The 14,499-nt window shown below is 47.1% G+C and overlaps 1 protein-coding gene across 9 annotated transcripts in view; it reads left to right on the top strand.

The window, feature by feature from the left end:
- TMPRSS5 (transmembrane serine protease 5) overlaps window positions 1-14,499 on the top strand; it is a 92,574-nt gene that overhangs the window by 40,379 nt on the left and 37,696 nt on the right. For 8 of the 9 annotated variants that reach the window (XM_040483041.1, XM_040483050.1, XM_040483048.1 and 5 more), the window contains one exon: window positions 2,402-2,536. The exons of the other annotated variant lie outside the window; for it this stretch is intronic. Coding sequence is in view for 1 of the 8 variants with exons in the window: in XM_040483050.1 (XP_040338984.1) it covers window positions 2,402-2,414 (13 nt within the window). In the remaining 7 variants the exon portion in view is untranslated. The remainder of the gene's footprint in view (window positions 1-2,401; window positions 2,537-14,499) is intronic. 9 annotated transcript variants of the gene reach the window in all.

Genomic DNA, 14,499 nt, shown 5'->3' with positions numbered 1-14,499 from the left:
TTATTATTTGCTGAAAGAGCACAAATATGAAATACTTTGAAAGAGTTTGCTACAATTACTGTACAACCATTTACAGATAGTTGCTTGTTGCCAAGAAAGAACTGATGTGGCAAATGTAGAAATTTCCCACCTACTATCAGCATGTAAGGTTTTAAGAAAACCAATGGAGGCAAATGGTGTTTCGATCATAACCTCAGAAATGTGGTTTCCATACCAACGTATTTGTGCAGAATAAAAAGCCCAAAACAAAATGCTGCCTCTGATTCACAATAAGGCGAGCCTTAGTTGAATCATGTTTTTAGTAGAAAAGACTAAGCCCCCAGCCCCCACAGTGCCTTGCCAAATTGTCTGTGCTCCCGTACACATACGTGCAAGCACACAATGGGAGGTAAACTGGGGCCCTTAGAGGGATCAGATCAGGCTCTCTGTGGAATCCTGGGTTCTAACCCTGGCCTATCACTTTACATGTCTGGGTCTCAGTTTCCTTGTCTGTATAGGAGGAGTGATTCTGTCTCATTACTTTTATTGTCATGGAACTGAAATTACACCAAAGGTACTAGTATCTTGAAAGAGCAAGTAACAAGAGTAGTCACATAGGTAGTCCAGCCACAGCTTAATCTGGAAGGTCTTTTATGTTCCTAGGAGGTGAGCAGTGTGGCATGAGAAGCCGTGTTTAGTTTTGTGAGGATGATCACTGTGGAGGATCAGGTCCTCCCCAATCTGTCCTGCTAACCCCTGACCATCCCTTCCTCCCTCCCTCTGTCCTCCCTTTTCCTGTCTCCTCTTTCCTCCTTCCCTCCCTTTCCCCTCCATACTCATTCCCTTCATTTTTATTGAATGCTTGTCATATACCAGAATGTGGAGATAAGTATCTCACTATTTCAGCAGAAACTCATAATCATGTGGGGGAGATTAGAGATGTGCACCAATCATTTCAATAAGGGCCAGGTGCAAGGTGCTTCATTCTGGAGCATGAATAAGGTGTGTGGCTGGGTAAGGAGACTGCTTGAGCTGGGCCTTGACTGATGAATGTCAGCAATGAGCTGGGGCAGGGGCGTGGATATGGCCAGGAGGGGAAGAGAGAACAAGGCCATTTGGGACCAAGGGAACAGCATGAAACACCTGATATTTCCTGGGAAGCAAGTAGTTTTGTGATTGTGGACCTAGAACAGGGTCTGACACCTGTGAATAAGTGGCAGCCAAGCCAAGAAGTCCTCCTTTGTCTGATGAGAAGTGTGGGGGGAGCTTCTGAGACCGTTAAAGCAGGAGAGAGTCACAGTTGTGTATAATGGAGAGATTACCCTGGAGGAGATACGCAGGTGGGCTTTGAGGGGAACTGCGGCATACTAATATAACCATTAGTGTAGGGTCTCAAACTCCTTTTAAAGATAAAATCTTTATTTGGAGCCCTTAAATATTTGAGACAAAGCAGTGTTTTATTAGCATGCATTCATTTTATAATTCCACATTGCCGATACCTATGTAGGATAAAATCAGTCAGTGTGAACAGTGATGCCATTTTGATGAGCATCAGCAGTTGAAGTCAGGAACCATGCATCAAATTACAGAGTTATATTCATTTCACGACCCAGCTTAATTCCAGATTTTGGTTTCAGTTGCATAGCACCAAGGAATCCTGACTTAACACAGTTAAGTCATTGCTAATAGCAATGGGGTTTGCACAGCTTGACTTTTAGTCTCAGGGCATGCTTTAATTAAAAGAGGAAAACTTCATTCAGAGGTCTGTATAAAAATGAGTTAATCTCGTATCCTAAGTTAATGGGGTGGTGGTCTCCAAGTACCAAAATTGGGCATGTTACACATTTTCGTAATGGTCTAGATGGCTAAAATATGTTTTAAACGAAATGTAAATCAAATATTTGAGAACCCCTATGCCACTTGCAGAAGGTGAAGGCATGAGTGAAGGGTATTATGTGGTTTGTTTGTGTTGATCCTGCCATGGCCGAAGTTGGGCAATTAGGGTTACGTTAATACATGCTTCTTCAGTTGGATGTTGATGGGGACTTCTCTCAAAACTGGCAGGAGCAGTGCAGTGGGGTAGCTACATTGGGTTCATCTTCCCTATAGACAGCGTGTGGCACTTCTATAATCTTGGTACCTTTGTGACCTATGATTTGTGGGAGTTGGGAGAACCCAAGCAAAACATCAGGGTATTGAGAGACCTTATATTCATTTGCAAACTTCTACCTGTGTATGCTCAGGGAACTCACCAAGTACAAAAGCACCCCCCTCTACCCTCCAAGAAGAAACTGATAACAAATCCTTTTACTGAATACCTGCTATGTGCTGCGCACTGTTTTATGCAGTTTATATGTACCAACACTGTTAACATTTGCAGCAGTCCTATGAGATGATTGCTCTTATTTTCTCCATTTTAAAGACGAGGAAATTGAGGCACAAAGAGGTTAAGCGTCTTGCCCAAGATCACACAGTTAGGAAGTGACAGAGCTGGGATTTGAATCCGTAGCCTGGAGCCTGCGTACCTAATCACTATGCTGTCTTGTGCCTCTTCAAGGTAAGAATTTACATTAGACCTCTGAGGTCACATATCTTTTCATTGGAATGAGCATTGCATTTGTCCCTTAATTTTCCCCAGGAATATCCTCAGTGCCGGTCATAGCACGTAGGTTCTTCTGCTGATGTTGAGGATGGGCTTTCAGTGGAAATTGTGCAATGGGCAGTGTAGGTGGGGAAAGGGACTTCACACATATGTGAACTTTTTGGAAAAGTATTCTTTGGAGGTGGGCTTGGGCCCTCCATGGTCTGGATTCATGATGCTAATATGAAGCATCAGGTATCGTGAAGTCAGGAAATAATGCTAGGGGGTCTGTGAGCCACACAGCCTCTGTTTCTCTGTCAACTGCAGGATCCAAGGTACCAAGAGGGTGGGACAGACCCAGTACAGAGAGGGTGGTGGGAAGCTGAGGCTTGGGGTGACCTGTGTTCCCGGCTCCCAGGTCTGCCTCAGATCCACCCTTTTCTGGCATTGGTCCTTCCAAGTGAAGAGAAGCAGCCGGTTAAGCCTGCACTGAATGTAGGAGGTTGAAAAGCTTAAGAGGAGACTGTAATGAGAGTAAGTTGGCAAAGCAGCTAAATTGATAGGAAACAGCAGGGTGGGATCAGCCATCGCAAAACCAGTCTATTAAGAGAAGGTCCCAAGAGGCCAGGATGGCTTTTTCTCCAGAATAAATGCTGAGCTGAGCAGACTGAATAAATGAAGGCACATCAGTCAGGGCTGCACGGATGGGCAGGAGCAGCACCCTCTAGAGTCAGGTCATGGTCAGGGTGGCCTCTGACCTGTTTGCCGGATCTCAAAGTTGAAGTTGGAAAGAGTTTATTTCAGCATCAACAAAAGGAATCTCCTGTTGGGAGAGCTTGTAATCTGTGGTGTGAGCACCAGGGAATGGATATACCATCAAGGAAGGATTTAATGAGTTCTTGGAGTGTGCAGAGCAGAAGGCCTGGGGAGGGGTATAGAGAGGTTCAGGGAAGCTGCTTGACCTTGTGGAATGGCCACCGGGAAGTTCAGCCTCCCCGGGCTCCTGGTGGCACTGTGCAGCCAAGTGAACACAGACCATGATTGCTACCTGACCTTTGAGGGCCTCTGCTCAGGTATCCGTGGGCTGTCCCCACCCCTGGGTTAGTCTGAGCACCGTGCTCAGAGATCTCACAGGCCTGCTCACAGCCCACAAACCTCAGGGTGTCAACTCCTGGGGATCACACCGAGCTCAGGTCTCTCCGTGAGCAGGGAGCTGGTTCCAACGCAACCACAGCTCTGAGAACAAGTGTGTGGTCTCTTTCCATGTGGCCAAACCACTGCTCCTGGCTGAAAAGAGCAGGGAGGGAACCACTGCTTGTGGGACACCGCCTTTGTATCAAGTACTGAGCCATGCTAAGTACCTTGGTTCACAGAATTTGTACAAAACTGCTTCGAGGAGGTAGCCTGTTCTTTGTGTAAACGAAACTGAGGCTCAGCTATGTTAACACACACAAGTTCACACACCTGGAGAAGGTGGGGATGGGGTTCAACTACACATTTTTTTGGGTTCCAAAAATCTGTGGTCTTTGCACTAGCCCTGCCTCCTGAGCAAAAGACAAGAAACTCACCGCTTTCAGTGACGCCCAGGAGTGGCCACCATGGTGTCTCCCGGCAGGGCTCGAGCCAAAATGTTCCCCATGGGACTCGCAGACTCTCAGCTTTTGCCCTTGGGCAAGTTATTTGACTTTTTTGAGCCTCAGTGTCCAACTCGGGTACGACAGAAATAATATGCTCCCCTTCCCCTTGGAGGGTTGTGAGATAGATGAAAGCAAGTATGCAGAAGCCGTCGTCACGGTCAAGGACACATTTGGTGACAGAACAATCAGCACTCAAGTGTCCAGTGAGTTCACTCTCCTCTTCCCCATTATGTGCCCCTGGGGATCTCTGGCACAGCACTGATCTCCAAACATTCTGGGCTTGAACGGATGAAGATCTCACTGTTCAGCCAAGAAGTCATTTATAATTCCTCTCGGGGTCTGGTCACTGTGGGGCAGAATTGGGGGACAATCCATCTAAAGGCAAAACTTTCTTTTGTGCTGGCACCAGAAAGGAAGTAAGTCATCTTTGGATTCGAGGCCTGGGTAGCCAGCCAAGTCCAGGGAAGGGTGGAAGATGCCCAGGCCGGAGGGGAGGGCAGGCCCGGAGTCGTTACCTGGGATGAGGATGGTGGCTCCTGCCAGAACCCCAGGCGCTTCAGGTCCTTTAAGACTTGGGTGGGAGCAGAAGGGCAGTGCTGGTAAATGCGAGAGGGCACTTCCGGGAAGGCCTACGGGGCTCGGCTTAGCTCTGCAATGGAGGCCGGGTGGTTTTGGGGCCCTGGCTCCCCAGCTGTCCCATTTCTGTCCTCCTTGCAGGACCCCACTGACATTGCCCCTCTCTTCAAACACTTCCTGCTCTGAAGAGCCCTCATGCATCCTTAGAACATCCCTCTCCTGCCACCTGTCTCTCAGGCCTGTTCCTCACTGCCTGTCAGGGATAGGACACCATCTGATCAGGCCCTCCCACACCCACCTTGGGTGCCTTCAGAGACAGAAATGCTTCTCCTATGCTGCTTGTCTCTTCCGTGAGCATCCACTGAACATCTGCTGTGTGCCAGGCACATGGGAGCGTGCTACATGAATTGGCACTTGTGCTAATCATACCTTTTTATTTTCTGATGCTTTGATGCCTTAGGCCTCAGTGACTCTGGAGGGACTGGCCCTCCCAGGGCTCGCTAGTTCTTATGGAGAGTAAAGGACTCCCCTGCAAGGGCACCTTCCATATGCAGACCAACCAATCCAGAGCCCAGACTCCCAGCCACCTGCTTTATTGGGCTCTCAGGGGGCCACTAATCACCCCTGGGTTGGGCGCCACGCAGCTAGGGCAGCCCCTATACCCAGCTCAGTGAATGGAATCATCCTGCAGCCAGCGCCTAAGCCAGAAACCCAGGGTTATCCCTGGTCCTCCCTCATCAATCCACACAGAGTTCCGTGAACCCGGCCTCCTCCACATCGTCTTCCTCTTCTTCCTCCTCCATGCCCCTTCCTTCACACTCTCAGCATCTCCCCTCAGGCTTTCGGCTCCAGTCCTCCACACCTGGTCCTCCCACTGCATCACCACCACACTGTGACTTTTCCAGATGTACACGGTGCCATCTCAGGTCTGTCTGTGGCTGTCCAGCGTCCTCAGGATGGTGTCGGAACCCCTGGGTCGGGCACACACACCCTCTAGCAGAATGCAGGTCCACCTTCTTCCCTCACTCCATCTCTTGACCCTTTGAGATTCCCATCACCCCAGGGTGCTCCTTCTATGGGGCAGGAGGATGGGATTCACAAGGAAACTGCAGTCATCACTGGTTCTCCACACTGGATGTGTGTTAGAGTTGCCATGGCAATCACCCTAAAAATACCAACCCATTCCAGAAATTCTGATTCAGTTGCTCCCAGGCTCAGGGTCAGACTTAAAAAAATTTTTTTTGAAAGTTCTCTTATTGATTCTAATGTTGAGGATCAATAAACTCTGTGGTCAAAGCTGCTGAAGGCTGAGGAATGAGCTGGCTTTGCACCAAGGCCTACCATTGAGGTAGGAGTACAGGTAGAACCATCTCAGAATTGACCAAGTCAGTCCTGAACATTCTAGTCCCAGATTAAGGGGATAAGAGACATAACCTGGGGGAGGACGATCACTCTTCTACTTCTACAATATTGAGTTTATGTTGAAGTCAGCACAGTGTAGCTCTAATCAGCTGGAAAACTAAAGTGGGAACCTAAAATGCTAAGATAAGTCTGGATCTAGGATATTCTGGATTCCTCCAGTCACTGAAGTGGCTCAAGTTTACTGCCCTTAGCACATGCAATACTCCCCTCTGTCTCCTTCCTCCACACTTCCACCCCAAACCACTGATGGGGATGCAGATTCCTGTGACCAGAAGTGAGGCCTCCTCAGTCCTGGCCACATGAAGGGCTCATGAAACGTGAATGTTTCTCTTCGTCAAGTTCTGTGTACATGTGTTTCTCTAATTCTACTTGGGCTTCTCCTTCCTGGGTCCATAGACCTCTCTCAGCTCACAGACCTGTAGTTCTTTAGCATGTATCCGAATCACCTGGAGGGATTGTTAAATGCAGACTGTTAGGCCCCACCACCAGAGTTTCTGATTCTGTAGGATTAGGGTGCGGCTTGAGAACTTGTATTTCTAGCAAATTCCTGCGTGGTGCTGATGCTGCTGGTCCTGGCAGCATGTTTTGAGAATTTCTGCTTGAAAGGACAGGCCCTCTTTGGTCTGGATTCTCTGGGTATTAACCCAACTTAGGGAGAACCAAACCCTGGAATATTCCTGGAAATAAAAGATATAAAGCTGTGCACTGCCCTCTCCTCATGGAAACTGTAGCAGACATTTTCCAGGTTTCTTTAGCATCAACTTTAACCACCACAAAATGCAATCCTTGTCCTCCTGACTGTTTCTTTTCTCCTGCTTCTCAGCCTTTTCCTCTTTTCTGGCTCTCATTTTCATCTTTTCAAACATTCCAGGCTGTTTTATGACTTGGCTGTGCCATCACATATGCTGAGTTCTGAGCCTGGAATTTCCTTCCCTTCTCTCTGCCTGTTTTATTTGCCTCTTTTGGTTTGAAGGAACAGGTACTCTCTCAAATTACTTCATTTTATAGGAACTTTATTTTAAAGATCCCAAGAGAGGCAGACCAGATCTCAGGAAGAGCAGGAACAGATGGGCGGTTCTGATTTCAAGGTGTCTGAAGGGATATCAGCCACAGAAATTTGTGTGCATTTCCTCCAATGTTTGGCCACTAAGTGACTCAGCAACTCTGGGCATCTGCTCTTAACTCTGCTCTCTTCCAACTAATATATGCTTCCCCAATATGTTTTGGTTTTTTTTTCCATCCAGTTTATAGCTTCTGCTTGCTCTTCCTCATCTTATGTAGTTTCTGTTTCCTTATAACTATGGCTTGAGCCATGGCTCAAATTCTGCCTCATTGACAATCTTTCAGATAGGGCTACTGGGAGGGTGTTCAGGGCCCTTGTGTATGTAAACAATTTAAAGCACTTATAACAATGGTGGAAGAGGGTCCTCCAAAAATCTTCTTCATTAAAACAATGAGAACACTGGCAAAAATAGTCAAAATCAACTTTCCTAGAATGCTGGAATTTGACCACAATATACAACAATTTGAGGATCATTTACTCAAGAAATGGCCAAATGTCAGCAAGAACATCATGTTTTCATAGTATTTTAGCTTGCCCTATTCCCATTCCCCTCTCCCTTGCTCCACAGCAACCTTGGAAACGAGCAGCCTCACAACTATGGTTTATGTGAAAATTAGCAGCTTAATAGCTGCCAAAAAGGGAAGAATAGGCTTGGACTCTCCAAAAAACCCTATACTCAGAGAAGAGCTTTATTTGAGTTGTATGGATGCTCCCTGGAAGAGAGCCATTCTCAAGGCTTGCCTTTGTTTGACCCAACTCAGGGCTCAGACATGTAGGACACCATCAAGTTACCAACATATAAATAATGGGAGTCCCAGAAGGAAAGGAGTTAGAGAAAAGGACAGAGAGAAAATCTGAAGGAATACTGGCTAAAAACTTAACAAATTTGATTAAAAACACTAATGTATACATACAAAAGCTTGACAAACTCCAAGGAAGACAAACTCAAAGAGATTCACTCCAAGACACATTATAGTCAAAATAACAAAAGCCAAAGGCAGAGAATTTTGAAAGCAGCAAGAGAGAAGTAACTCATCATTTACAAAGGATCCTCCAATAAAAAAAGAATAAATAAATAAAAATACAAAGGATCCTCCACGAGGTTAACAGCTGACTTCTCATGAGAACCCATGGAGGCCAGGAGGAAGTGGGATTACATGTTCAAAGTTCTGATAGAAAGACTGTCAACCAAGAAGTTTATATCCAGCAAAAGTATCCTTAAAAAAAAAAAATGAAGGTGAATTTAAGACATTCCTAATTAAATCTTGTTTTGACTTTTTCGGACACTTTAGAATATGATTTCTTTCAATGTTGACTCCACTGTAGTACTCTATACACTGCCATCTGCAGGGAGGATAGATGAAGGACACACAGGTGGAGGAAGAAGGAAAGTCCCTTGTTTTAGACAGTTAAAGACTAACCTGGAAGAATATGATGCCATCACATCTATTGGAATCAAGAGAAGACATTGATCATAAGGGCCTATTGGCATTGTGGAACCATGATCTCTAAAGTCCTTGGAGGAGATGGCCTGACCATCCCCAGAGGATCATCTGACATGTGGCATGGAGCCCACAGAAAGCAGAAGTACTACAGATGGTGGGGGAGCATGGGTGTTTCCACTGTCCTTGGGTGCTGTAGACTGAAGGGAGCACCATGGATGAACACCTGATACATGAGCCCAAAGATTGATAGTGAACCTTTGGTAGCCCAAAGTCCTGAATTCATCTTGTGTCTGACATGAGTGAGTGTCACCAAAAGAAATGTGACAATACCATCCTGGTTTCCTGACCTTGTGTAATCCCTTGAAAGAAATACTTTGCATTGGCCAGCAGAAGCAGTCCTCTTGCCAAGCTGCCCTCCTAGAATCAGGACCCACCTATGAGGGCCTGTGACAACCACATTGCTGTGAGCCCTAGGGCTCTCAGGGAATCTGGTTAATCCCACATATGAGGTAGAGGGTCTGTGAGCTCCCCAAAGGAAAGAAATAAAACAGGGCCTTTGCAGGTCCTCATCCAGGCTTGGGGTGCCCCTTCTAGATGATACTGATAGTCTCCTTCATCACAGGTATTAGGCATCGGAGAGAAAGTACTGGCCTCCCCTGAGGTGGGAGACCAATCCAGGACAGGGTCCCTGCTGGTTCTGATCTAAGGGTGTTACCTTCTCAAGTTCACTTTTCCCTACTAGCCACCTGGTTGGTTAAGTGTTTCTTGGTTTAGAAAATTTCTGAGAGGGAATCTGATTCCCTAGCTGATCATTTTTGCTCTAGGCCAGTAGTACTCAGGGTATTGTCTGAGGACCCCTGGGGTCTGAGACTCCTTCAGGATATCTGTATGGTTAAAACTCTTTTCATGATAATACTAAGATTTCATTTGCCCCTTTCTTAGTGTTGACACTTCGAAAATGATGGTGGGCAAAACTGCTGGTGCCTTGGCACAGATGAAGGCAATGCCACCAAACTGTTCTAGTGGTTTTCCACCATATTTTTCACTACCACAGACATTTAAAAAAATCCAGTTTCACTAAAGAGTATATTTGATGAAGCAATAGAGTACTAGTTTTATTAAATCTTGGCTTTTGGGACAAGACATGCATGTTTTTTTTTAAGTCTGTGTGGAGCCCCCCTACAGCCCTTCTGCTGCATACTGAAATACAGAGGATGTCTTTAGGAAAAGCACTCATATGACCGAGTTGCAAGCTGAACTAGCCGCTTTTTCCCTAGAATGTCATTTTACTTGTGAGATATATTGATAGAAAAACTATGATTATTCAGATTTGATATTTTGCAGACATTTAAAAATGAACAGAGGGAGTCTGCCAGTTCAAGGAAAACAACTGATGGGTTGACAACGATGGCATTTGAAGTTTCAAGTGAACAGTAGGGTTTTGGAAAGCTTGTACCCACCAGAATCTGGATAGCTTCCCACTTCTTCAAGACTTTCTGATACTGGTGGTGATATTAATGAACGTGTGCAGATAGAGGGGAAGATCAAACATTCTGATTCCGGCTTGCTAGGAATTATAGAAAGCAGCCTCAGGGAAGGGGCTGGAAGTCAGACTCTGAGAGCCCCAATAGGTAGGGCTCTGGGGTGGACATTGCCTGAGTTGACACTGGTGGTCTGTATCCTTTGTGGGGGCATGTGGCCCACTTCCTCATGTGGACTGAGAGTTTCTCTAGAAGTTTACTTGTATCATCAAACAACTCTAGAGCTCCTATGGCAAAGGCTTAGGAGAGGGTAGCACTTGAGGCTGGGCTCAACTCCCTCCCCTTAATCTTACTACACTTGTCTTGAAGGCTCTAGGCATCCTGGGAAGTGACCTCTGAGACCCAAAGGGGAGAAGGGGGTTTGGATGGGCCCACTTAACCCTGACCATAACAATGCTAAAAATAAATGGCTCAGTATCTCAAGCTCTGCCTAGAAGTGGGCTAGACAGCTCCAGTCTTCTATAGCATATCAGATACTGTGTTTTTCAGAAATTCCAACTGAATCCTGAGTATTGCTGCACAAACACTTTGAGCCAAAATGCAAGGGAAGACAAACAAGTCTGAAGCCCTTGCAGAATGACTGAAACCAATGGAGCAAGAGGGAGAGAGCTGGAAAAACATCAAAGCAAAGCCAGTTTTCTTCCAGAGACTCCAGGCTAGTTACAAATGCAGTAATCAAATATCTGGAGGAGCAGAGGATTTGTCCTGGGCTAGGGTTGTGGTGAAAGGTCCCCTCTGATAGAGATGCTCATGTTTAGCACTTTTCTACATGTTTCTGCCACTAAGAAGGTGATGCATAGCGTAGGCTGGTGGTCACAACCCCCATACCCACACTAGTCCCACAGAGGTGGCTGTGGTGTATGTGGAGGCGGGTGGGGAGATTGGAGTTGGGCATGGAGGGATTTTAGCTGAAACAGAGATGCTGGTCCTGGGTGCTCTGAAATCTTTAAGGGAGATCTTTCACTTGTAAATAGGTTTTATTTGTCTCTGTATATTCAGTCTAGTGCTGGCCAGCACAGACAGCTGGTGCTTGGTAAATACTTGGGGCATTGTACTGTGAATTGCTTTGTAGAAATAATATAAATGGGATAAAACAGTCATCATGGGGCCAGCAGCAGAGGAGGCTGGAATTTCCCTAGTGGGCTTATAGAGGAAGGTGAAGCTGTTGGAGGAAAAAAGGTGGGGGCTGGCAGAATGGGAGCATGAGGGCTGACAGAGGAGAGCAGGGAGAGGGCTGGAAGATCTCTGATGGAGGTAAAAATGCCGGGGTGGATGGATGTCTTGGCAGGTCTTCTGTTGGCTGGAAGGAGAAGTAGAGAGACCAGTTTCCAGGCCTAGGCTCCCTTGCCTGCCAAGCCCCTGATCAGAGGCATTAGAAACTAGAGTGGAGATTGCACACTAAGATGGCAATTTTGCCAGCAGGGCCCTTCGGCAAACCACGGTTCTACAGACTTTTCTCAGCAAACCTCCCCAAATATTTCCAATGTCCTAACGTTCACCAACCGTATGGCCCCCCAGTACTCATAGCTGTAGGTCTCTCACCTTTATCCATTCATATGATACTTACTCATTAATTAATCAATTAAAAAAATATTTATTGGGGCACCTGGATGGATCAGTCAGTTGAGCATTGGACTGGCTCAGGTTATGATCTCACAGTTCGTGAGTTTGCACCCTGCATTGGGCTCATTGCTGTTGGCACAGAGCCCCTTTGGATCCTCTGTTCCCCCCACCCCACCCCGCCCTGTATCCTACTTGCATTCTCTCTCTTGCTCAAAAATAAACATTAAAAAAACACATTTATTAAGTGCAACCTGTGTGCCAGGCACATGCTAGGTACAAAGGTTAAAATAGCACAGCCATTCTCTAAGTGTGGTCTCTGGGCCAGCCGCATCCGCACCATCTGGTGTATTAGTTACCTATGGATGCCTAACAAATGATTCCAAAACTTAGTGGCCTAAATCAATAATAACCATCTCTTATCCCTCCTAGTTTCTGGAGCTTCTGGCTTAGGATCTATCATGGAGCTGCTGGGAGTGCAGTCAGGAGGCTTGAAGTAGGACTGGAGGACCTGCCTCCGAGGTGGCCCATTCACATCGCTGGCACGTTGGTGTTGGTTGCTGGCTGGAGGCTTCAGTTCCAACCCCTGTGCACCTCTCCTCAGCGTTGCTTGAGTGTCCTCACAACATGGTGGCTGGAGCAGCCTAAGAGAAAAAGCGACAAGCTGCAATTTCTTTTGTAATCTCATCTCAGAAGCCACACACCTTCACTCCCACAATAGCCCGTTGGTCCCACAAGTCAGATCTACTCAGTGTGGGAGGAAAGCCCACAGGGGATTGACCAGGAAGCAAGCATCAGGAGGGCCATTTGTGAGACTGGGAACTTGTTTGCATAACCCCTCCTGGTGCCTCAGATGCATGCTACAGTCTGAGAACCACTGCAGTGAGATACGAAATCTTCTCTGCTCTTAAGCTGCTCATGGCTTAGCTGATGTTACTGAACAATCATGACGCAGTGTTGTAACAAGGCCATGGGGAAGTCAGGGATGTGTTCCCAGCCCAGCATGCCAGGTCCTCCTTAACCTGAGCTCCTCTGCCCCCACCTCTCATTCCTTATTCATTCCCCTCCTACTTGGGCCCTCTGCTGTAGTCTGGTCTCTTCCCATCCCCGTTCCCTCATGTTGTGCTTACTCTCTCTTCTGTGGAATGAGCTGTTAATGGATGTGACGGCATCTGGCATGGTGCCAGACACATAACAATCGCTCCATAAATGCATCCTTGCTTTCCTTTCCCTGTTCTGGATTTCACATTGGGAAGACCCAGCTCCTGCACCCTTCACTTAAGCAGATTCTAAGCTTTCTTAAGGCCCTCCACTTCCATGAAGCGTCTCAGACACTGTTTACCCTAGTTTCTCCCTTCCCTGAGTCTCTGAGCACTTAGCATGTGACTCATACAGCCCAGTCCTTGAGTCCACTGATGCATTTGGTCCTGTATTTTTCCCCTAAAATTCCCCATTTGTGACCATCTTTGCAGCTCTTGTGACTATCTGAGATTGCTTTATTATTCTGTGTTCTTGCCCCTTCCTATCATCACCACCTATGTGGCAGCGCCTACCTCCACCACTAGGCTTAGGTCACCTCCCCCCTCCCCCCCCACCCCCCCCAAGCAGGCTCCTGTGAGAGAATAGCCTCCAAGTTTGGTTTGTCTTAGCTAATGAGCTCTGGCAATGTGCATGGCCCCAAGGTAGGTCCTGGGCTGTGGGCGCGGGGGTTCTCTTTTAAATGCTAATACCTGTGGAACAACTCTGGGCAGACAAGGTTCCTCACGTGGCAGAAAGAGTACAGGGCGCAAGGCCTACTGGCTTCCCGGCTTCTCTGGCTACCTGGTAATCCTGGGCAGGTCCTCCTCACTGGCTCAAACTCCAGTTTTCCATCTGTGAAATGGTGCTCATAGCCACCTACATCTGAAAGGTAATAAATACCTAAGTGAAGGACGGATATGATAGAATTAAACTATAATGTTGTGAGGAAATGAATGCTGACGCTTGAAGGTTATCGGTTATTTAACACTTATTTAATACGTGCTTACTGCACACCAGGACCTGTATCAGGCTCTGGATATAAAATGATGAGGGTCCCTCACTTGTCACTTGAGACTTTGCAATGGTTATCAGGGAGAACGAGGCAGAGTGAAGAAGGAGTGGACTGTGTGTGAGGGCAGGGGGAGGGAATGGGACCCTGAGTGGGTGGGCAGGCAGGGGCTCGGTCCACAGGGAGCTCCCAGGCCCTTCAACGTCCTTTTCTCCATGGCCCCCAGCCTGTCCACTTCCACTGATGCACATTGCTCTCCTGTGTCTTCCTGGTGGACCAGGGCTGGGAAGAGAGGGCAGATGGGGTCTCCGCGGATTTTCCTGAGTTTGGTTTCATGTGGAAGAGGGCCTTTGAAGAGCCTGGCCCAGCAGCCATTATCCCTACCTTAGGGCCATCCCTCAGGCTCATCCTGCTTTTTCTCCCCCCAAATGTGACAACTGAACTGTGACTAACTTAAATATCCTCAGATTGTTTTCGTTATTAAAAGCAGGTGTCTGTTCTAATTGCGTCCAGGATGAAAGTCCCCTGAACAGCTGGCTTAGTAGCAGATGTAAACTTGCTTACCAACATCCGTCTCTTCAAAAGCAGGGTAGAGGGTGGTGGTTGGGGGGCAAAGAAGAACCGGGATCTGTTTGAGCATGGCTACATCACCACATTGCCTTCTTT

Source organism: Herpailurus yagouaroundi, unplaced genomic scaffold (assembly GCF_014898765.1).
Source record: "Herpailurus yagouaroundi ecotype Mexico unplaced genomic scaffold, PumYag 161, whole genome shotgun sequence".
NCBI classification, from domain to species: domain Eukaryota; kingdom Metazoa; phylum Chordata; class Mammalia; order Carnivora; family Felidae; genus Herpailurus; species Herpailurus yagouaroundi.
Note: the sequence above shows the minus strand (reverse complement) of the source record. Positions and strands in the feature narration are given on the sequence as shown.